Source organism: Coptis chinensis, chromosome 3 (assembly GCF_015680905.1).
Source record: "Coptis chinensis isolate HL-2020 chromosome 3, ASM1568090v1, whole genome shotgun sequence".
NCBI lineage: Eukaryota > Viridiplantae > Streptophyta > Magnoliopsida > Ranunculales > Ranunculaceae > Coptis > Coptis chinensis.
Window position 1 is genome coordinate 3675502 of NC_141458.1, and position 23038 is coordinate 3698539.

A 23038-nucleotide genomic window follows, 5' to 3' on the forward strand; every position below is an offset into this window, starting at 1 on the left:
CTGCACAACTTTTTCTAGACCAAGTTTAAGACTGTTATTAGTTTATACTCAGATGTACCATATGATTTTCTAGATCAAATAAAAGTAAAGAGTTACTCTCCTTCGTCTTGACAAAGGATTTAACTCCAATCTGCCAGTAATTGTAGATTGCTTGTAGTAGGGGTGGGCAATGGGCCGGGTCGGGCTAGCCCAGCCCTAAACATTTAAAGCCTTTCAGATATTAGGGCCAGGTCGGCCCGGCCCTAAAGTCAGCATAAGGCCGGGTCGGGCCGAGTCACAAGTCTAAACCTCAAGCCCTGACCCTGACCCTAGCCCTCTTTAAGGGCTTTAGGGTCGGGCTTTAGGGCCGGGCCTATATATTTTCTTTTTTTTTACTACATCAGTTTTAAAACTCATTTATATTACAAAAATGTACAATAATCTACAAACTCAAAGTCCAACCAATCTAGTAATAATCCTGTATAAGTCCAAAAATTTAAAATGCACATCCACAATCTAATGAACTGAAAATACATCGAGAGTTCGAATTTGTTCTTCCCTTGTACTCAAACCTCATTTGAAATTACATTTAACATTGAAATACATGACAAATAATTATATTATCATTTTAAAGGAAGAAGTAATAGATATAAAGAAGAAACATAATAGTTTTGGTTAAGGACCATGGAAGTTGTTAAACTATTTGTAATATCATAAATTATTTCTATAATAAATTCAAACAAATATAATATTACCTTTCTTCTAATTTAAAAGTGATTCAAGCTTTGTATATGGAAATGAAAATATTGGCTTTTGAACAAGTGATGGAGAAATGTTTGAGATTACAAATGTCATTTTTCCCGGAAAGGGTGTTTTTGGTTTCTATGTTACAAATGTCCGCTCTGCATTTTGCTTTAATGGTGTGGAAGGAAACCTTTAGTTTTGACTTGGCTTGGATGTGAATAAAAATATAATTTATAAGAAATAAGTGAGAAAAGAAATTGAGAATAATAAGTTATGGACTTTGACTTGATGATCAAAGGAATAAAGTCTTTTTTTTTTTAATTTAGTGCTCATTGTTAACCGTACAATTAAGTTGACAAGTTTTTGTTATATAAAACAAGTTATTGGAAGTACCTCTTGGGTGTAAGTGATAAATTCTGAAAGATGATGTTATTTTAATTGAAAATATTTAACAAAAGAGTTGAACAATTATGGTATGTGTATTTATAGTGAAAGTATGAAACAGGGGGCGGTTAGGGCTTGGTTAGGGTCGGGCCTATGTTTTAGAATCTTAGCCCTAGCCTTGCACAGAAGCATTATTAGGGCCGGGCCCGCCCTAAACTCTGTGGAGGGCTTTAGTTGTGAGGGCTTTATAGGGCTTAGGGTCGGGTCGGTCAGGGCCGGGTTAGGGTCGTTAGGGCCAAATTCCCACCCCTAGCTTGTAGAATGTTGTTCATAAAAATGGGTATTTCCTATGTGAAAGTCAATTACAAAAGTTTCCCTGATAAAAAAAAGTCCTGAGCTTCTTAAAAAGCTACTTTATAGTTATTAGTACATCGGGCACACCATTAGAGCATCATCAACATGATGTTATATTCCATTTCTAATGTGAGAGGTAGCAATTTTTTTGGCAATTTCGTTCACCAACGCACTGCCAAACACCTATTTCTATCTCATCAATTGTTAAATTCTCGACCAAAAGACTTCGGGAATTTAGCATGCCTTTTCGCCGGAGGGAGTGTGGGACAACTTTAGCCCGTCGGATGTTGGACAGGTCAACTTTTGCCGTCTAAAAGTTTTTCAAATTTTTTTAATAAAAAATTAAAACGGATGTAATAAAAAAATTCATCATCATTTTTTGAATTTTTTGAACGGATCAAGTTTTGCCATTTCAATGTTTTGATTTTTTGTTTAGTAAAAAAATTTGGGACAGACGGGACAACTATTCCCGTTTGAATGTTTGTTTGATTTTTTAATAAAAAAATTGAAATTTACGGGACAGTTTTGTCGTCTGAAATAGAAACCGAAAATATCAAAAAAATATGTTGGTACATAAACTGGTTTTAGCAATTTTGACCGAGCGAAAATAATGATGTGTCACAATTTTTTTTAGCAGCACGTTGATAATGCTATTATAATCCCTTGATATCTCTCTATTGTCAAGCCATATGTTTGAAACTCTGAATAACAGTATCCAATATATATTTAGAGGTTTGGACCTAAAGTTTATATATATATTTATATATTAATATATGTACAACTTTTCATGTTTTGTCTCCAGACGTTACTGTAACGTGTCCCGACAACTAACACTATAGCTAACACTATATGGAGTTTCTCATTTATTAACTGAGTTTTCTAGCATTTTTACGATTTTAAGAAATACACTCTCCCTTGCTATATTCAATTTAAGGCAAACAAAAATCAAACGTATAAATTTATTTTTCTCTGTTTTTAATTTTATTCTTCTAGAAAATTGCCTATATCATGCACATTGGCTAGTAAAAAATCACTACACTTGGGCGCCACTATTTCATATTCTATACCTCATGTTGATCAAAGTTATCTTTCGAATCTTGTTCTGGATTTTGACACTCTAGATGAGGTTAGTATTTGGTTTATATTTTGAAACTTGAATTATATTTGGTTTATAGTGATGATTTTTCTTAAAGTTATTGATTTTTTTGTAAGCTACACTTAGAACGCAATGTGCCGAGTCGCAGCTAATGATGCATGTGATGCGCGATTCATTTATGACTACAACCGACGAATATTATCATTATTTGGTGGCCGAACGTGAAGAGAAGCAAAAATCACATGATAGAGTCGCAGAGTTAGAAACGCATATTCTAGAAATGACATTGCAAGAATCACGGCGAAGGAGTAAATCAAAGAAGTAACAACTTGACGAGAGTTCGAGTCGAAGTTAGTTTATTTTTATTTTTATTTTTTTATGTTTGTATTGATTGATGTTTGTATGGATTATGTTTAATGAATGAATTAAATTATATTTGTTTAATGAATGAATTTTGGTTAGTTGAATGGATGTGTGGATTGTTGAGTTGTGAAATGAATGATAATAGATTGTGGAGTGAGTGGAATGGAATGAATAGAGTGGAATGACTATGAATTTTTAGGGAATATGTATATGAAAAGAAGAACAAGATTTCTCAGTTTTTGCGTATGCTAGGTACAGATAGTAGAGTTTCTGTTGTCCGTCTATTTAATTAAAACGGGAGACAGATGACATAGTTTCTGCCGTTTGTACATAAATAACCAACAGACGACAGAAAATATGTCGTCTGTCTCCCGAAACTTATTATAGCAACTACTAGCGAAAATCTTAACTTTGGCTAGGTTTTTAACTCCTTCCAAATTTAAGACCCTTTTAGCAGTCTCATTGGAATGACATTTTTGTAGTTGAGGTGCAATATGGCCCTTTAGCAACTCATATAGGCCTCCATTGGACTTGCTCTTACAGATTTAGAGGTTTGGACCTAAAGTTTATATATATACAGTGGCGGAGCCAGGAATTTGTTCCAGGGTGAGCCGATGTGAGCACTACAAATTTGCGACACAAATTAAATAGTTTGTTTACACGTCAATTTGCTTGTTTTTTTTAATAAATTTTAGATAATTATTTTTTACGTAAACAAACAATTGTTAATTTATCCAAGGATTAACACACTTGTTATTTTTGTGAAATTGGGCATAGTACATTGATATGTTTGTTAAAAAAAAATTATATGTTGATACAAGTGTTAAGAGGACATAAGTACGCTGTATGTTTCTGTAATTAAGCCTTTATCCAATCATCAATTTACGTTAATTTACATAATTACAGAGATTTCCAATTTTGAAAGTGTAGGATTACAACCACTAATCAGCTAGGTTAATTAGTTTATTGGGCTAAATAATATAATTAATTGGATAGGATAGTTTATTGTAAGTATTTGTTACTCTAGTCTTATTAATTTATATATAATAATTTTTGAAGAAGTTGTCTATCTTTAAATCTTTATTTCCCTTTTTTTTTTCCCTTTTCTCCTGTTAATATGTGAAATGTCATCTGTTCTAATGTCCATTTCCGTATGCTTCTTAACAATTGGAGGAGCATGAGTGATAAGATAAGGCTTACCAGGGTAGTTTCCTTTTTTGCACATGCAAACGTTTTTGTTTTTGTAAATGCACGTACAGAACTTTAGTGGGTGTGGACTGTGGAGTGTGGACCATATATTCCCATAGATAAAACATATTGAAATTAATTAGGTGGAAATTACCATATCCCCCTAGACACACCCAATATCAGCAAAGAAGAGGTTTTATTCTATGGACAAAAGAGATAATAGTGGGTTATTGGTCAAAGTTTTTTACCAAGACTGCAGCAAGTACTAGTAGTATTTTTTTTAGTTGGAATCCAGGGTGAGCCATGGCATATTCTGGGCCCCCTAGCTCTGCCACTGTATATATATCATAGTTCGTGATTCCGAACGAAACTCCGGAATTTCGCTCAGAATTTCAGTTTTTCAAAAAATCGATAATTTAAATATAGTGTCGAAATAATTGAAATTCCAAAAGAATTTGAAATTCCGAATTCTATAGAGTCGAAATTTACTGGATTTCGGTTTTTGGATTTAAATATATATCATATACAGCTTTTCATGTTTTGTCTCCCGTCGCTATTGTAACATGTCCAAATAGCTAACACTATATGGAGTTTCTCCTTTATTAACTGAGTTTTCTAGCACTTTTGCGATTTTAAGAAATACACTCTCGCTTGCTATGTTCAATTTAAGGCAAACAAAAATCAGACGTATAAATTTATTTTTCTCTATTTTTAATTTTATTCTTCTAAAAAATTGCTTATATCTTGGCTAGTAAAAATCAACTACGACGGGAACGTCACTATTGCTCTTAAGTCTTAACCCAACGGGAACCGTCACTATTGCTCTTAAGTCTTAACCCTGCCTGATTGCCTCCGCCATGGTATGCTCAAGTCTAATGCAGATGCTAGGTCTATATGTGGTACTAAAGCCATTTTAGTACTTTAGACCCCACCCCACAAATGTGTGCACATGCTATCCCGGATGCTAAAATAGCATGTGTATAGTTTGTGTTGTCAGAAATCAGAACACAACATGCTAGGTCTATATGTGGTACTAAAGCCATTTCAATAATCATTTCAGGACAAACCACATATTAATAAAAGGTATATTCTAGCAAAATGCTCTTTAGTTTGAATGGTATATTGAATGGAAAGTGTAACATGTAGCCATGTAGGTACCATCTAGTATATATGATAATTTCGTGGTTTCCCTCCAATGCAAGTCTTCTATTGAGCTATTAGTAAATCTTTGTAGAGTACAACATTTCAATAAGGAATTAGCCCCTGAACTATGTGTTAGTTGAGTGAGAATGTCCGCACACTTTAGATTCCCATGCAGTGAAGTGAGAAATCATAAAGACCATAGAGACAATATGACTGTAGGGGAGCAATATCCCCACTAAGGAACATTGCAGACGAAGCACAAGCGACCTCAACGCATCGACCTCCAAGACCGATCTGCGGCGACTCATAATTCTTAGTGTGTGTGTAAGGGAGCAATATCCCCACTAAGAACATTGCGGGACGAAACACAAGCGACCTCAACGCTGGACCTCCAAGACCGATCTGCGAAATTTAACTCATACAAGTAGGTGAATACGAACAAAGATACTTGATCTAACACTTTGCCGAGAGCGGCGCCCCACCAGATGTAATCATTGCCAAAATCTTATTTGTATTTCCCACCACCGAAAAATAGGGACTACCGCTACCAACTCCCAATCGGGAGCATGACTTACACCAAAACCACTCCGGCCTCATTCACGATCTCTACCCTACATTTGTACACAAAGGGTACATGCGTGTCGAAGGATCTCCACCCCGAATCCTATAAATACCATCTAATTGAACTACGCCGGACCCGATTCTTCTCTCCCCAAGAAAAGGAAAAAGAGTTTTCTATGTTGAAACCCAAGCAAATATGCAGTACGAGGTCGACATTGTTCTTTGTGAAGTGGAAATATCCCACAATCAAGGAGAAGAGATCTGAATCCAAACAAGTGGGAAATTTGAAATGTCAAAACTGGTGGTTGTGGTTGGATCGCAGTGTAAAATGAATAAACAAAATGAAAGAGTGATTAGGTGGTACTCAATCAAGTGTTCTTTGTATATACTGTTGAAAGCATCGGGAAAAAGTTTGTTCCATATTACACAAACTTACTGAACACGAACTGTGGGAATCAGAAGTCAGAACAGATGCCAGTGGCTATCGAGCAAATTACATAAAGTCTCAGGTAGTTCCTAGTTATCTCTATCTCTACCTACTTTATGGAGTTGTCCATCAGTTCTAACCATTGCTAATTTCTGACTCGTGTAGGTTTTCTGTTTAGTGTTTTTTGTTTTGTTTATGTTTTAGAAGGGAGAGGGCGTACCTACTTACCTCCACGCGTGCTCAGGGCTGATCTATTTAATCACCAAACTGTTTTAGCTTAAAATTGTTCTTTCTGAATGAGACCTGCGGACCATCTTCAACCTAAACCCCAACCAGAACCAAGGCCAGCAGTTAAATGATTCTTTCCAGTTCACATAAATATAATCTATTCAACTAAAAATATTTATTATTTCCTTCTTAAGTCTTAACACTTTGTGGGACATCTTAAAGGATTACTAAATAGATTAAGGGTTAAAGTTTGTTTTTCCTATGAATCTTTGAATCTTTGCTGAATGGCTCATCCTCTCGAATACTAAATGCCGATTCTCAATTCTAAAAAATGTTTGTTTTATATTGTAATAACCGCTCGAAGAATTTGAATATAAATCATTTAATACAATTTTACTCATGCTATTTTATTTTTAAACACTAACTTGATTTCTTGTAAAACAAAATATATATTATATTTGAGGAGAAGAGATGGATTATCAAAAAAAAATGATTTAATCAAACAAAAAAATATCTATCTTTGGAATATCAGTTTGATGCAAAAAACTATTCATTTGTATGTATCAAGTAGTGCTAGCTTCTTGTCATATTGGCACATTGCATATTTGCATTAACAACCAACCTTGCAGGCATGTTATGTGCAGTTAGTTGAAGGTTGACTTTTGTTGCTTTATGCTTAGAATTTTGCATGTTCATTTCTTCGATTGATCAGTGGAAAGCCTTAGTTGTGTCTTGATTATGGTTTAACTTTTAAGTAGACTTTCCATGTTAAAATCTTGAAAATCATTACGTTGGTTCTTTATATAAAAGTTCAAGTATCGTTCATCGAAAACAAAATGTAAGTTCAAGTATCTGAGCTTGGAATGCTTCTTCTGTTGTTCCAATGTAGAGTCTTATGTCTTGAACTCCCATTTGGCCAGTTGCTTTGTTTAGAAAAAAATTCATGTTTTATTTTCATACATTTTTCACAATCCCAAAGGCAGAGTAGTCAGTGTTTCATGCTCTTGTTTACTTGTTTAGTTTAGTTTTGATTGCTTCTCCAAGTCTCCAAATGCCACAATGGGGATTGTTGGATTTTGGGTTTCATTTCTTTCCAGTCTTTTTTACCAGCCAAAATGATCAAAATCAGTTTATAAGCATCTTGAATCCCAAACGAGGAAAAGGCCGGGATTTTCTTAGCGGTGTATGAATGATTTTGAGCTGAAAGTTGAGTCATTTGGATTTCTTATTTATATTCAACTAGTTTTGTTTGTGTGATCCATTTGTCAAGTTTGAAGGATTTGTATCATGTTGTATTTTGTGCCCTCATCATCTTGATTGAGTTCAGTAAACTTTCAGGGGTTCATCCGGATGAGCAGCATTCGATCGATCTTCAAAGTGATTCACTTCATATTTTGGGTTAGTTATTGATAAGGTGGTGGAATGGAAGATATGGCTCAATTTAAAAAATTATTATGCCAAGTGGAACCCAGAAGATTAATTGTGTTCATTGGGATTATGGCCTTCAGTGTTTTAGTACTACAGACATTGACACTTAATATAGACAGTTTAGCATACTTGTTTCCTGACAGTAGGATTCTGTTAGAAGAATATAGCAGCTTACATATTCCCGTTTTACGTGACCCGAAGTTGATTGATTCATCTATGGTTGGTGAGGTGGACAATTTTGCCGAACTTTCAAGTATATGGGAAGAACTTGAAGACGATAGTGAAACAAAAGGAAGGGTCGTCAGAGATTTAAAGAACAATTTTGAAACAGAAAATGTCTGGGAACTTGACCTTGATGAACTAGATATGACTGGTGGAGCAGAAGGTGAATCGCCAAGAAAGGAAGTTTCTGAGCTGAATAGGAATATTGTTCAAGTTCCAGAAAATCGTTCTGCAATAGAAAGAGGTCATGAACCTGAACATGTTATTTCAACAATGCAGGATGAACCAACAAGTGTTTCCGACAATGAAGCACCTTTTCAATTGCAAATTGGTTCTTCCATTACAAATGAATCAGTGGTTACAAATAAGACCACAATCGAGAAAATGTTGATTAGTCATTTGCCACCAAAATCAGTCATGACAATTTCCGAAATGAATAGTTTACTGCTGCGGCGGAGAGCTTCTGCTAGTAAACTGGTTTGATTTCCTAGCTTAGAGTTTGTTTTTGGAGTGCAAGTGATTGAGATGAACATTATTACTAAAGCGTTTCATGGTTTTTCTGTTTTTTCTTTTGTTGTCTATTGGTGCAGAAACCACAATGGTCTACTGTACGTGATCAGCAACTTTTATCTGCGAGATTACAGATTATGAATGCTCCTATAACAAGGAATGATCAAGAACTATATGCACCTCTCTATCGAAATGTTTCCACGTTTAAAAGGTAAGGTATCATTGTATCAAGATTCTACGCCTGATATAAGTTACTTCGTCGAAGTCCTCATTGTTGTAAATTGAGCTGTTCTTTAGAAACTTCTTGGCAATTTAGACTTGAGTTAGACTGTTACAATTTAAGGATAAAATACGTTGGTGACGCAGTACTACTGAGTAAATAAAAACCATTTTCTGAAGTAATTGAGGAGAAAAGAAAATAAAGGTTGTAGCATATATTAAGATAAAAACCATTTGTGACTATTTGATATTAAGATATTGCTTCTGATTCTTTCTTTTATATTTTAAAGTTTAAGCCACATTTCTAGCCTTTAGAACAAACTGCCTAATCTCCACACAAGTAATTTTACTAGGTATGAGGTTGGGTCTAGTTCTCCTGGCTAGCCTAAACTCATTGTTGTTTGTTGGTATGCAACTCTATCCTGTACCAACCATGTTAAACTTGGATACTACACACAGATTTTCTAGTAGTACCCATGTCCCCTACCCAGGTGACAAAGTTTTCAGTTCACTACCAAAAGATGCATACGGATTGCCAAAATTATTCTTCTATGACTACTTTCAAGATTCTATCACTGAAGGCTCCTAATAATCCTGACATTAGGCTTCTGTTCAAAAAAATTCTAACTTGCTTCATTTGAATGGCTAGTTTAGTTAAAACAGGCACAGTTATCTATCCAAAATTTCACGGAGTAAAGAATCCATATAATAACCTTCGTGGTTTAACATATAACATGACTACATCTGCAGGAGCTATGAACTAATGAACCGCCTACTCAAAGTTTATGTCTACAGAGACGGGGAAAAAACCTATATTCCATCAGCCAATTCTGAAGGGGATTTATGCCTCTGAAGGGTGGTTTATGAAACTGATGGAGGGAAACAAAAAATTCATTGTGAAAGACCCTAGAAAAGCTCACCTTTTCTACATGCCTTTCAGTACACGGATGTTGGAGTTTTCCTTATATGCACCTAACTCGCACGATCGGACAAACCTAGCTGCATATTTAAGGAGCTACACAAACATGATTGCGGCGAAATATTCCTTCTGGAACAGAACTGGTGGAGCAGATCACTTTTTTGTTGCCTGCCACGACTGGGTATACTTCCAAAATGTTTCGCTTTAAATATGCTCTTCCTTTTGGTCATGGTAGAGGCTGCATAACAAGTCCCTTGATATGGCATGTCCTTGTTTATTCTGACATCGTATTCTTTAATATCTAGGAAACACAAGTATAGGACTTCTGCTGATCAACTGAATCTTTGCAGGCCCCGTATGAGACGAGACACCATATGGAACGCTGCATCAAATCTATGTGCAGTGCTGATGTTACACAAGGGTTTAAAATAGGAAAAGATGTGTCCCTTCCAGAAACATATGTGCACTCAGCAAGAAATCCTCTCAGAGATGTTGGAGGAGAACCTCCTTCCAATAGGTCGATACTTGCTTTCTTTGCAGGGAGCATGCACGGTTATCTCCGTCCTATCCTTCTCTCGCATTGGGAGAATAAGGACCCCGACATGAAAATATTTAGCCGAATGCCTTTTGGTGTTGCTAGCAAAATGAATTACATCCTGCACATGAAAACCAGCAAGTACTGTATCTGTGCTAAAGGTTTCGAGGTCAACAGTCCAAGAGTGGTAGAAGCAATCTTCTATGAGTGTGTCCCCGTGATTATATCTGACAATTTTGTGCCTCCTTTTTTTGATGTTCTGAACTGGGATGTGTTTTCAGTCATCATTGCGGAGAAAGATATTCCTAATCTGAAAGAGATACTCCTCTCTATCCCATATGAGAAGTATATCGCAATGCAGTTGGCGGTGAAGAAAGTGCAACGACATTTTCTTTGGCACCCAAAGCCTGTGAAGTACGACCTCTTTCATATGACCCTCCACTCAATATGGAACAGCAGAGTTTTCATGCTAAAACCCAAATAAATGTGCAGTTGAGGTTTTGTCATAGACGTTACTGTACAGAGAAATACAAAACAACCCATAAGGAGAAGAGACCTGAATCCAAATAAGTGGAAATAAGAATCTCAAAAGAGGTGGATTTGCTTGGATCGGAGTGTAAAAACAAAAAAGAATAGACAGAAAATGGAAGAGCTGGTACTCCATTAACTGTTCTTTGTAGATACAGGTGAAGCATTGGCAGTCTGTAATACAAATTTACTGAACATGAACTATGGGAATCGGAAAGCTTTAAGATGCAGGATGTAAGGAAAACTCAATGAACCTTTTAGGTACTTCAGTGAACAAAGTTTGGCCAAAAGAAAGTGCAATGATTTTCATGAATCCTGATAAATCTAATCCACAATACTAATCCCAAGTTACTCTTACTACTAATCAGAATAAATGTAATCTGGATTCGAAAACAAGTTCTAATATATAACGAGACTTGTGATCTATATCTACACTGGAGATATGAAAGGATAAGTTCAGATTGAACTCTCAATTATGTGTTTAGTTACCAAACCAAATCAAATACAAGAAGATGAGCCTGTCAAAAACAGAGATCTAAATGAATGGCAACTTGGAAGTTAAAGTATATCCAGCAAGACATCCAAGACATTCCACCCAATATCTAGACTTATGATCCACATCCTAAAAGGGAAAAGGGGAAAAACAAAGTAGGGGAGAGAGAGAGTAAACTTCTAATCTTTGAGGTAGTGGTCAATTAGAGATTTCATTCATTTGAACAATGTTCTAAGTCACCAATTACAACTCCAAAAGAAACGAATGCACAAGAGCTTTTTTATTCATTGGAGTATACAGTAAAGCTATTATAAATGACATTTCAGTATATTTACAAAAATATGGGGAGATATCAATCTCTTGCACTTCTCATTCTATGGTTGGTCACAGAAGAAGCAAAAAAATGCGAGGAATATCTATTGGATTTAAGCGGTCATGGAATTATCCCATTGCTGCAGCTATTTTCCTCTACAGTGAGCTAAACGAGGCTATCAGACCTGTTTGGTCATTGTACAATTTGTTTACAGTCACTATGTATCAAACACAGAGCAGTGTCACCACTCATGTCAGTAGTCAGACTTGCTGTTGTGCTAGCTGCATTGGTTATGCTGTGAGAGTCACGTCTTTCTGGAAAAGCCTTATATGCATGAGGGTGCTGAACTATAATTAGATGTGAATCTGTAGAAATTTTGGCATGTGCGGGAGCTGTTGGCTGCGCATTGGCATATATAGTATTTTAGTACCCATAAAAAGTAGTATTCAGTGAAAGTTACATAACAATGTAATGGCCTAGGTTGGGTAGCCAATTTAAGGGTATCATTGTATGATTTGTATCAACTGTTATGCTATTTATGTTATTTGATGCTATTTATGAAAGGGCAAAGTAAACCATAAAGGAGCAACAATGAAACCCACTTACAACTCCAATATGCCATCCCTGGTAGCTGAAATCTTTGAAATCCTCTGCATTCATTTCCTGCAATTATGTATTAATGAGAACCAATATTTCAGTAGGTCTTATAAACGAGAGATATTTGTCAGAATACTTGGTACATAAAGATATCTGATAGCATAACAAAAGGCGGAATATGTAATAGAAGAGCATGATTTCACGTCTACTGTAGCACCTATGACATGCTTGATAAAGGAGCAAAAAGCATTTGTGCAGTTATGAATGCCCTTTTCACAGGCATAATAAGAATAATATCCTGAAAGACGAAACACACAAAAACTGATTATCTCAAGGAAAACGGATCTTACAATGCTGTATATGGGAGGTACTATTCTCTTCCCATGAGACTTCATAGTAGGCATGACAGAAAAACGAGGAGACAACTCTTGTGATCTAAAAGTCCACCTGAGAGGCAGAAAAGCTGTTATCAAACATAGATTTAAAGAAAGCTAGATGGATTGTGATATTATTTTAGTATGGAAACCTCCAAATTGACGTAATTAGCTGTTACAAAGTATCACAGTTACTAAGACATACCCAATATACAAGAAGATGCAAAATTGTGCCCATTCTCGAACTAATAGACGGAGCCAGAAATTATCTGGCGCATCATCCATGCTTATGTAAATCTGTAGATTCAGTACATAAGTGCTATGTATACACGGAATATATAATTTAGTATATAAATTAAGATAAGGAAACATGAGGAAACTATTATTTGCACACCAGTGTTTCTGTGACAGCTACTATCTGCATAACATTTTGGAATTTCCTGAATCGAGCAAAAGCAAACAACAGAAAAGAACTTGCATTAGAATATTATCACATTTTGTTCTTACAAGAAAAGAAGTCGATAATGAGAATTGACATATCTGATTGGCAGTCACCTACTTGAACATGGTGTATTTTGTGTATATAGCATCATGCATAATCCGAATATCTTCATCTTCTATAAAACTCAGTTGCTCACGCAACAATAAGAGATTTTGTGAAACGCGGTGGAAGATAACATAAAACGATATAAAATAGTTGAGCACCAGAAGGCCCTGTACCACAGAAGCAACATGTGAAAATGAAGCATCAAAAAGTATCGGGCAAACAGTAGTAACGAATAAGGAAACTGGAAACTTACTGTAAAGTAAGGTACAGAAGCTCTGTAACCAATCAGAGTCAAGTAAAAGATACACCCTAAAGCAGTTGTTGTTCTTCGCTCGGGTAATGAAAGACGCTCATACATGATACAGTAACCGTGTGATATAAGTAAGAAGGAGACAAAAGAAGCAGTCTGAAATAAGACCCCTGTAACATAAACCCCAAAAGACATCCACAGAGAGCATATCTGTAGATTACAACACGAGTACCTACATAAAAGTCACCAAATTGAACATGAACAATTATCACATTCCCCTACAAAACTCACAATCAATAAAGAGAGCATGGCTGGTTTACCAAAACAGAAAGGATAGGCAAAGTTGTAAAGCTTTAATCACTGGAATGGTGGAGAGTGTCCACTGCAAATTATTTGTCTGTTCTAATACAAACAGACATCAGATAAACATCAAATACATAAACTTTATATTTCATTTCTTCTAAAATGGACAATAATTACCTGAAAATGACGATTTTTCCATGTATTAAGAGCCCATAAGAAAGCTGATACCAACCAAATCAACAAGAATGCTAAGTACAGTGAAGGTAGAGGCCGATATGCTTCATCTAAACTTATGTAATTCGTTCCGAAACTTTCCGTTACATCCATCTCTCTCTCTCTCTCGTATGTAGAAATGTAAGTGGGAGTCTTTTCCTGTTTATTATAACAAGTTAAGACAAGTCGGATTTTAAATAGACAAAATAAAGAAGCAGACACTTTTTGTTTCTGATTTTGTGTGTTGAGTACTTGTCTACCTTGAGCAACTTTACAGTTACTGGATAACAAAATTACTTCACTACCCTTGTATTTTGTTCATTTTGTGGGGGTAGTTTTTGAATTTTCGACAAAGGGTTAAAATAATAGCATTTCTAGCCTGCGCTGACTGTACCGGTATGCAGGACTAAGAGAATCTAGATCCAGTATCTTACTATGCAATACACTCTCAACTTTTACTGGTGAAAGTCCCAGATAGTATGCGTACTTACTCTAGATTTTGTGTTAAAATAATTGGTGGGAGAGAATAGACACAGAGTAGAGTGGAAAATGGTGAAAGATGAAGGAATAATGTTCTTATTTTGGTCAAAGAGCAGGCAATGTAAAGATGATGCTTACATAATATGGGGGAATGATTTCAGTGCGTGATACTGTGTAGTTTCATGCAACAGACCCACTCCATTAGTTATCAATGTTAGTTGGCAGAATTTGGCACGGATCCACTCTTCACCAAAAGATTATTTTACTTCTTGATCAAAACTAGTTAATGGTGGATAGATATATACCTAAAACATAATTAGAGGCCACCTTATTCCCTAGGACTGATCAGACGTTGACAGAAAGAACTGTATTTTTTGGCTAGTTTGATTTTACCAAATTTAGTTTCTGGCTCAGTCATGCAAATGGGAAAGTTCACAGTGAACAACTGAACATGCGTCTAAATTAGTTAAACCAATTTATTTGCCATCGCTCAATATTCAAAGGGTGGTAGTTTGCTACATATGCCCAACAACCACTATGCTAGTTTGAGACAAGTGATATCATCAGACTTGAACATTAGCAAGAGTTATGAAGGACTAAGGCATTCATTAGGTGAACAAACCCACTATTAAACCTCGTTGTTACTTTCAGCTTTCAAGCCTAATCCATGAAGCCCAAAACTCTCCTTGTTTCAAACAACCTGACTCATGCATATGCTGGTTGAACGGGTGAACCATTCCCCCCCTATATTGGTTAGAAATAATTAACAATGACAAGTCTATCTGATTTCGATTCAATTCTGTATTCAGAAATGGCTTGCCTAATTAATCAAAACTTACCAGTTATCTAACCCATCTACCCGCCTGAGTGCCCAATGCTGGTTGCCTGGTTCAATAAATTTGATCAATATAAATAACTCATAAGTGGCAAATCTGTTGAGTCACAGGCAACAAATATCAAAATGAGGCTATGGTTTCAGCTTGCAATTAACATGGAGATTCTGTCAGCTGATCCTGATCTTTCGAGAGGGGGGTTAAGGAATCCTGATCTTGGGATGTCAAATTTGTAGGTACTTAATAACTTTTCTAGTTTCTGTCTTTCTGATACTATTAACGTAATCAATTTATTTGCTCCTTCCCTAGTTCGCACGGCAATTGACAGTTGATGAATTTCTTGAAAAATCTGTAAGAGTGGATTGGTTAAGCAACACGAACTATAGTGATGCGACTTTTGGTCCAAACTCACTATCCATGGATACCGTTGGACACAATTTTTAGTGTCGTGTACTGAAAGATCAGACAGAAGTACAATGAGGATTTTAGTACTACCAAACATAAAGCTGCATTTCAAGCTGCTCATAATAACTTAGTTTTATTATTTAAAATTTGGCTATTGCCCTTCACAAAGGAAATGCATGGTTTTACATGAATATTATTTGTTCTATGAGCAATCTACAAATCTCCGACAGATGCCAGATTTTTCGCCAAGAAAAATTTGAGATGTAAGAAAGAAACTCTTTACATTGATATGGAAACATATGTAACTAACCAAGAACGAACAAATCCTAGCCTTGAAAATTTTGCTACAATAGCCTGCTGCATCAGAAGTCAGTCACAACAGAAATGATTGTAAGTCCAGTTTCCATCATTTTTGGTCTGTATAAACAGCATCAACGTCATTAAGTTCGAGTAATTTGGACATAAGTTCCTTGTTCAGGTCCATTGCTTCATCATCTACCTACAAACAACAATAATGCAGTCTAAAGACATTGAGCATATAATACTGATGGCTCCTATTAAAACTTTTAAACTTACAACACCGAAAGCAATACATAGATATACTGTCAAATGGGATCAATTGCCAGTGTTTTGAAAGCTGTTTCCAAGAAAAAAATATAATATCCAAGATATAAACATTGAGCACCATACCTCGATAGTAGTTACTGGAAGTAGCTCAGAACCATTATCAGGTTCAAATGCTATTTCTTCTTCGCGTAACTTTGTTAGTATGGCTGCGTAGTTCTCTGCGGAACTTACAATCTTATAGTAACTACAAAATCAAATCATCAACCAGGAGAATGCCATAAGTAAGAATACCTTGTTACTGTATATGCACGCGCAGAGGTAGATGTTCATTTATTGATAAGATTGTTTGCGTCTCTTTGTCAAAAACATAAAATTAGAGTTGGAAATACTTTCAGGACACGCACACACAAGCAGACTTGTACCTTTCAACCCATACACACACATACACAAGCAGACGTGTACCTTTCTGAGCTATCTTCTTCTGGGTCATCTTCATATACTGGAGGCTCAATAACATCTTCAGCCCCAGCATCCAATGCAATCCCAAAGGAGCTGGTCCTTGTCAGCATCTACCGCCTTTACATTCACAACTCGAGCACGCCTAAACTTGAACATGATAGATCCTGGATCTGCCATCTTTCCACCACAGTCCTTCACCACCTCCCTAACAGCTGCCACTGATCTGTTAACCTTATCTGTTAAGACCTCAACTATCATGCCAGCTCCACCAAAACCATAAACCTAAATTAGCATCAGTATTGTAACAAGTCAATTTCAATTTTTTTAGTACCAGACTTGAGCACACTCATTAAGAGAGCTGAACTCTGCGGTTGAAATCACAGAGATAGAACACATAATAGCCGCACATTAAAACATAATGGCACCTTACCTCATAGAATTTTTCGATGTAAGCCTCTTGTCCCTTCTCAGAAGCCCTTTTAATGTTGCGGTCGACAATTTCCTTGGGTACATCTAGCTCCTTGGCTCTTTCTATAACAGTAGCCAAAGCAGTATTTGATAATGTATTAGGACCACCTCTTTTAACCCTGCATTGTTGAAGTATCACCAACATTAATGGAATATTAGTTCATGCAGGAAATAGTTCTATAGTTGCAAGATCTATAAATGACAACAATGGCGATTCACACCTTCACACACTGACGCACTTCATGGATTGTTTACCACAAGCTTAAAAAAAAATCATTATCCTTTCTCTTCTTTCACTTTCCTGGGTGCTTGCAACCAGAAACATTTTGAGTTTTTATTGGATTAGAGAATTGCACGCACCCAGGAAAGTAAAAGAAGTCCTAGAAGATTCTATTCCTGCTCTTCGTCTTTTATTGTGGAATTTTATTTGAGTCAATGCCAGTGAACTATTTTGGGAACGCAAGAAGTCCTAGAAGATTCAATTCATGTTCTTCGTCTTTTGTACCTTCTCTTCTAGAGAAGGCTATGCTATTTCTTTTGTCATGCAAATGCTTGTTTTTCATCTGATGATACATGTATATATCATCTTTCTTGTACCACGCAATGTTCCTTATCTTCTAGCAATAATGCCGACTATCAGCAAAACCAGCCTTACACCTCAAGGTGCAGAAGGCATGCTACAGTGCTAGTGTCTGATCAAAGTTAAGTTGTTCTGTTGGCGTTTGTGTAGTATCCCTTGATTTGACATATATCTTAGTAACTTTTAAGCTCATCCCAAATTACTAGCCATATGAAGCTCACTTAAGGTAATGCTTTAACTGGGAGGCTTGGATATTTCAAATTCAGTTGAAATATTTAATGAGAATAAAGGTATGACAGGTTTTTTAACTGGGCATGGCCATAAACATAAGTAGTAGGGGACCTGTTATAAGGGAAGAAATCCAACTATGACTTAAATAACAAGGCGTCAATTCAAAAGTTCGAACTAACTGAAACAGATTAAAATCACAATTCAGGAGAAAACACAGCAGATATTAAAACAATGAAAATAGGTGACGACCTGATGAACTTACGCTGAGACTATTTCCTTTCCAATTTTGCAGTACCTCTTTGCCTTCTTGGCATTTTGAGCATTCTGCATATCAGACACACATAAAAAGCTAAGTAAAGGACACCAATAAATTCAGCCCTTCACACATATATTACAATAGACCACTGCATAAAAACAATTCATACCATATTAGAAACATAAAAACAAATCAAATGAGTACAATGTTTTTTAACCGATAATTACATTTACACGAACCAACAACCAACCCAAGCTTCATCCCACGACCAAAAAAATTAATTAATTCATGGCACCCACATCTGGAAACAAGTTTCAGCAGGTTCGTAGGGTCATCTATTCTCTAATCAGTACATCTGGTTCACTTGTTTCAACATCAGAAAGTAACCCAAACCTAAACCATCAGGGAATTTTACATGACCAAAACAACCATAAATCAGAACCAAAGTGTTACACATTCTGCAACTTACGTACTGGAAGATTTACAAAACAGTGACAATATTGGTACTTGCAAACTGTTTGTGATTCACCAAAACTCAGTAAGATCTAAAAGCTGTTTCCAAAGACACCATGCATCGGAAATTCCCATCCATAGAATTAGACTCAAGTAAATAAAATAAAAATCAAAAGAAAAGATGAGGTATGAGATATATCAACTCGTGAGTCATAGAACATGAGCAAGGATGGTATTTTTAGCTTAAAATCCTCAAGGTTTGATGTTCTAGCTTAGATGGTCAAAATTCAACATAATGAAAATCCAGTAAGATAGTTATATTTTCATACTTTGTGCAGCAAATCATAATTTTCTTAAATCGAAATGGAGAGTTTACTGAAAAATCAAATCTGATCACACACATAACAGCTTTTAGCTTGACAGTGCAAGGTTGCTAACCATCAGGAGCAATTGGAACAATCGGGTCGTGTAGTAATAGAACTGACTACCCAATTAAGTTACAGAAGTTATAAAATTAGACCTATATGGACAAACAATTACTTCTTCAGTCAACTCCATACATATGCTTCTCTTTTTTTTCCAACAAAACTGCTCAAATCAGTTTCAACCTATTTTTAAATACTGAGATATTTTCTTTCGAACCTATTTACTAATCAATGTAAAAGTGGGAGTCCTAAAATACATTTCCTGTGAAAAGACACAAATTAACATAGCGCATTTTTATCGCGCTTGTCATCTACTTGCGTAAAATCATTCATGATTAAAAAAAAAAGTTAATTAATGGATAAGACAACATCAATTAGTTCTATATACTAAAAAATACACAAGTTAGTAAAGTACCTTTCTTTCTGCAATTTTGCTAGAACGTCTGCCCATACAAAGAGGAGAACAAGTCCATATTCGTCTAACTGAAGTCATATTATTAGTATTATTACACTTCATTTCAAACAAACCCCTTGAACTATACCAACAAGATGAACCATATAATAATGCACTTTTGTCCACCAAACCATTTCCTGAAAACACATTAAGAAACACATTATCTCTGTAATTCCATTGATATTTCAAAGAGAGAGAGAGAGAGAGAGACTTACTTGGAAAGGCAATAGACTTGGGGCAATTTAAAGAAACACCATTTGAGAATTTGTGGAGAAATGCGCCAACAAGTCTAATTGGAGAGCTCATTTGATTTCTGCTACAGAGGTTTTTGGTTGGGTTTTGGGTTTTGAGACTGAGGAATGAGGAGTGAGGAGTAATGGCGATAGTGGGCTGGGCCATGAATGGGTTGGGACTTGGGTCCATAGTTAGATATATGGGTCAAATTTGTGAAAACACGATCCGCGTGGCTTAATCTGGTGGAAAATGAATGTTGGTGAAACGGCATAAAAGACATGATCTCGCGATATCTATATATATACAGTAATACAGGCTTATTATCGCATATATATACAGTAATACAGGCTTATTAGTACCTTGTACGCCAATCTGTTTTATTTCATATATTATATATGCCCATTTACAATTCTTTTTTGAATTTCCATTTTCAGTATAGTGTACACTATACGATCTGAAATGGGTGGTATGGGAAAATGCATTCACAATACAGTTACGATCTGAAATGGGTGGTATGGTAAAATGCATTCCGTAGTAACAACAACAGATGATTTTGAAAATGCATTCCGTCGTAACAACAAGTCAACAACAGATGATTTACTATACTAGAAAGCATCACAAATGTAAGGTTTCTTATATTCTATGCCCAAATGTCTAGACAAAAATGTGAAAAATGTCTATAGAAGTTTGTGCAGATGACATTGAAAAAATAAAAACTCAAAAATACCCTAAACAGTTTTCTATCATCTTTGAATCCAGTTTCATAGATTAATGCTTCAAATGTAGCACATCTACAATCCCGAAAAGTTTATATTCCAAACATTAAACAAGGAAAACAATCCAAACCTTAGATAAACAATACATAATTAAGTATCATTATCACAACCTGGGGAATTCTTACAACATTTCCTGGAAAATAAAAAACCACAACAATTCTAGCAACAAACTTGCAAAACTTCATAGATGCCTTGATTGCAAGATGATGATTTGTATCCTCAATGATCTAACTGGTAAAAGGCTCTTGAAATACACTAACTTGCTCCAAGACTAGCCAAAATATCCAGATGCCAGTGTTCCTGATACACAATTGTTCTCCATCTACCAGGGGGCTTTTAGCACAATTCCTGTTTACCTACAAACAGCTATTTCTACTACAAACACTAGGAACTTTCTTGGATTTATGAAGTAACTACCACTTCAACAGTACAATATGTCTTCTGTTAAGGTTTTCTGTAGTTTTGTAAGGTTAACTTGCTGGAATTGGTCGTCTGTATATTCCTCATTTTGTAACATCAGGTTTCAGTGTTGATGTCCATAACTTTTTCACTATCTAAAGACTATATATAATCTTCAAATAATTGCACAACTATTAACTTTAGAATAACGAAAATAACCATGTAACTTAACCCACATAATTTTGTTATAATTGCAAGTTTGCAGCACAATATTTCACAATCCTGGACACATCCTAATAAACTCAGAGAAAAAAAAAATACATAACCAAGATGACTGTGAGTTGTGACACAATTCATACCAGTACCAGAAGTCAGAACCAGTAAGATAAACACCTAATCACACAACAACCATACTAGCTAGCTTCGTCCTTTTCTCTGTTCCACTGTTCAATCCGTGCCCTCCTTTCCTCACTCCCCTCTCTTACAGGACTGCTTCCGTTATGCCTTAGGCTCCTAGGTCTTCGCTTTTCATCGTACCTTCCATTCCCTCCATTGTAGTTCCCACGGTCACTATTGTCCCCACCACGCCTCTCTGAGTGTCTACCGCGGCCATATGGGCTCAAACTCCTGCTCCGACTTCTATGACGACGGTGACTGCCAAACAGCTTTCTCCTCAAGTCTCTTCCAATTTCTTTGACATGCATAAAGTTACAGTTTCCTTTCTTTTCACAATTATTCTCCTCAAACTGTCGGCAGGTAGCATCACGAAAATTGGTAACAGTTGAAAAACTCACAATAATTGGGCGTCCAGAATAGAAGCGTCCTTGCAATGCATACAAAGCAGCAGCAGCCTGGTCTTCATCCTTGAACTGAACATACACATTGCCAACCATATGATCATTGAGGTTGTCACATACGTTAAGCCTCTCAATCTGTCCAAACTTACTCAATTCCTCAAAGATATCCTCATAAAATTCTTCGAAGTGTTCTTGCATCTTCCTAGCGTCAATAGGCTGTCCATGTACATCCACACCGGGATTAATCATATCTAGGCGTTGGTACATATTAGAAAGAAGTAGTGTGGGGGAACTAGTTGGGTGATTATGGAAACGAGCGCATCCATCACCATGGCGACAAGCACCAACCTTGATGAAAAAAGGACAATTGACACGGTCAACTTCCGAACCATAAGAGGAAGCTAAGTGCCTTGCCATTGATTAATCTTCTTACTAGCCGGAAAGATCAAAGACACTTGAAGATGAAGATGAAGAAGAAGAAGAGAATACAACGAAAAAGAAACAGAATTTAAGGATATAGAAATTTATTAACTTACTGCTGCCTTATCCACATATATAAATAGTGTTTTAGAACCCAACCAAGGGAAATTTACCAAATTGCACTACAATTGTACCTGAGTAGAACTAGGTATTCCGGGTCGACGAGGGGAAAGAAGTTTTCTCGATCTCTAAGCCAAAACAACTTGTGAAAGAAACTGGGACTTTTGGAAACACGTAAGCAAAATTTCTAATTAGACGGAGGTCCACAACGCCATTGGATAATAAATAAATAGGCCTTCAGCTCACCAAGCCCTGGGCTACTACTGGACCCCTCCCCATTTTTATTTTTTTTTTTGGTCGAGCCATATTTCGCACTATCACTCAAAATTTTCAGTGCAAACATTTTCAGCCATGTTGAAGGGATTATTTTGATTCCAGGGCCGGCTCAACCTAATACCAAAATATGCATCTGCTTAGGGCCCCGCAGCCCAAAGGGCCCCAATATAATTCAGCACGCCTATTGCTTGTCAGCACACCACTGTTTTTCACACGACTGTTTTTTCACCCCCTTATTTTAATGGTTAGATAACGTTTTTACATTGGAAAGTAGAAAACTACATTAGTTCTAAATAGACCCTACGTTTCGCTCGCCCTTCTCCAACAAAAAAAAACCCTCGCGTCCTTTGGCATTCAAATTTTGCTTAGGGCCCCAATTATCTTGAGCCGCCCCTGCTTTGCTCCCTAGAGTAGTACTAGTGTCCACATAAACCATATAGACTATGGTGAACAGACAGCCCTTTCTATCTAGTCAACCAAAGTGAAG

The 23038-nt window shown here is 36.2% G+C and overlaps 4 protein-coding genes across 6 annotated transcripts; 1 reads left to right on the forward strand and 3 right to left on the reverse strand.

Annotated features, from left to right (window-relative positions):
• Positions 1-8600: 8600 nt before the first annotated feature.
• LOC147507337 (putative glycosyltransferase At5g03795) lies at positions 8601-12212 on the forward strand. Of its 2 annotated transcripts, XM_086600064.1 has the most exons (3): positions 8601-8838; positions 9597-9946; positions 10116-12212. In XM_086600064.1, the coding sequence occupies exons 2-3, from the start codon at positions 9632-9634 to the stop codon at positions 10782-10784; spliced, it is 984 nt and encodes a 327-aa protein (XP_086456190.1). In that variant the 5' UTR covers positions 8601-8838; positions 9597-9631; the 3' UTR covers positions 10785-12212. The 2 variants fall into 2 exon arrangements, with proteins under 2 accessions (XP_086456190.1, XP_086456189.1); XM_086600063.1 differs by lacking the exon at positions 8601-8838 and having other exon boundaries at positions 9634-9946.
• On the reverse strand, positions 11579-14197 carry LOC147507338 (uncharacterized). The gene is made up of 10 exons (XM_086600065.1): positions 14179-14197; positions 13883-14077; positions 13723-13799; positions 13406-13634; positions 13165-13319; positions 13000-13045; positions 12811-12902; positions 12582-12678; positions 12241-12297; positions 11579-12033 (listed from the first exon to the last, which is right to left on the reverse strand). The coding sequence occupies exons 2-10, from the start codon at positions 14030-14032 to the stop codon at positions 11827-11829; spliced, it is 1110 nt and encodes a 369-aa protein (XP_086456191.1). The 5' UTR covers positions 14033-14077; positions 14179-14197; the 3' UTR covers positions 11579-11826.
• Positions 14198-15742: 1545 nt separating this feature from the next.
• LOC147507339 (putative transcriptional regulatory protein At2g25830) lies at positions 15743-19989 on the reverse strand. Its single transcript, XM_086600066.1, is given in 8 exon segments — positions 15743-16135; positions 16327-16447; positions 16666-16748; positions 16750-16944; positions 17093-17249; positions 18204-18265; positions 19491-19666; positions 19745-19989. Coding segments are annotated over 8 exon segments (1095 nt in total). The 5' UTR covers positions 19953-19989; the 3' UTR covers positions 15743-16042.
• Positions 19990-21153: 1164 nt separating this feature from the next.
• Positions 21154-22474, reverse strand: LOC147507340 (splicing factor U2af small subunit B-like). 2 transcript variants are annotated; one of them, XM_086600071.1, is made up of 2 exons: positions 22350-22474; positions 21154-22083 (listed from the first exon to the last, which is right to left on the reverse strand). In XM_086600071.1, the coding sequence occupies exon 2, from the start codon at positions 22000-22002 to the stop codon at positions 21352-21354; it is 651 nt and encodes a 216-aa protein (XP_086456197.1). In that variant the 5' UTR covers positions 22003-22083; positions 22350-22474; the 3' UTR covers positions 21154-21351. The 2 variants fall into 2 exon arrangements, with proteins under 2 accessions (XP_086456197.1, XP_086456196.1); XM_086600070.1 differs by having other exon boundaries at positions 21154-22189; positions 22350-22464.
• Between the last annotated feature and the right edge of the window lie 564 nt (positions 22475-23038).

Excerpts from the sequence above, each read along its gene's own strand:
- LOC147507338 (XM_086600065.1), bottom strand. The coding sequence starts at position 14,032 with ATGGATGTAACGGAAAGTTTCGGAACGAATTACATAAGTTTAGATGAA. Across the intron at positions 13,800-13,882 it reads GGAAAAATCGTCATTTTCAG|ACAAATAATTTGCAGTGGAC; the intron begins GTAATTATTGTC and ends GTATTAGAACAG. Across the intron at positions 12,903-12,999 it reads TAGCTGTCACAGAAACACTG|ATTTACATAAGCATGGATGA; the intron begins GTGTGCAAATAA and ends CTGAATCTACAG.
- LOC147507340 (XM_086600070.1), bottom strand. The coding sequence starts at position 22,152 with ATGGCAAGGCACTTAGCTTCCTCTTATGGTTCGGAAGTTGACCGTGTC.
- LOC147507337 (XM_086600064.1), top strand. The coding sequence starts at position 9,632 with ATGTCTACAGAGACGGGGAAAAAACCTATATTCCATCAGCCAATTCTG. Across the intron at positions 9,947-10,115 it reads TTGTTGCCTGCCACGACTGG|GCCCCGTATGAGACGAGACA; the intron begins GTATACTTCCAA and ends GAATCTTTGCAG.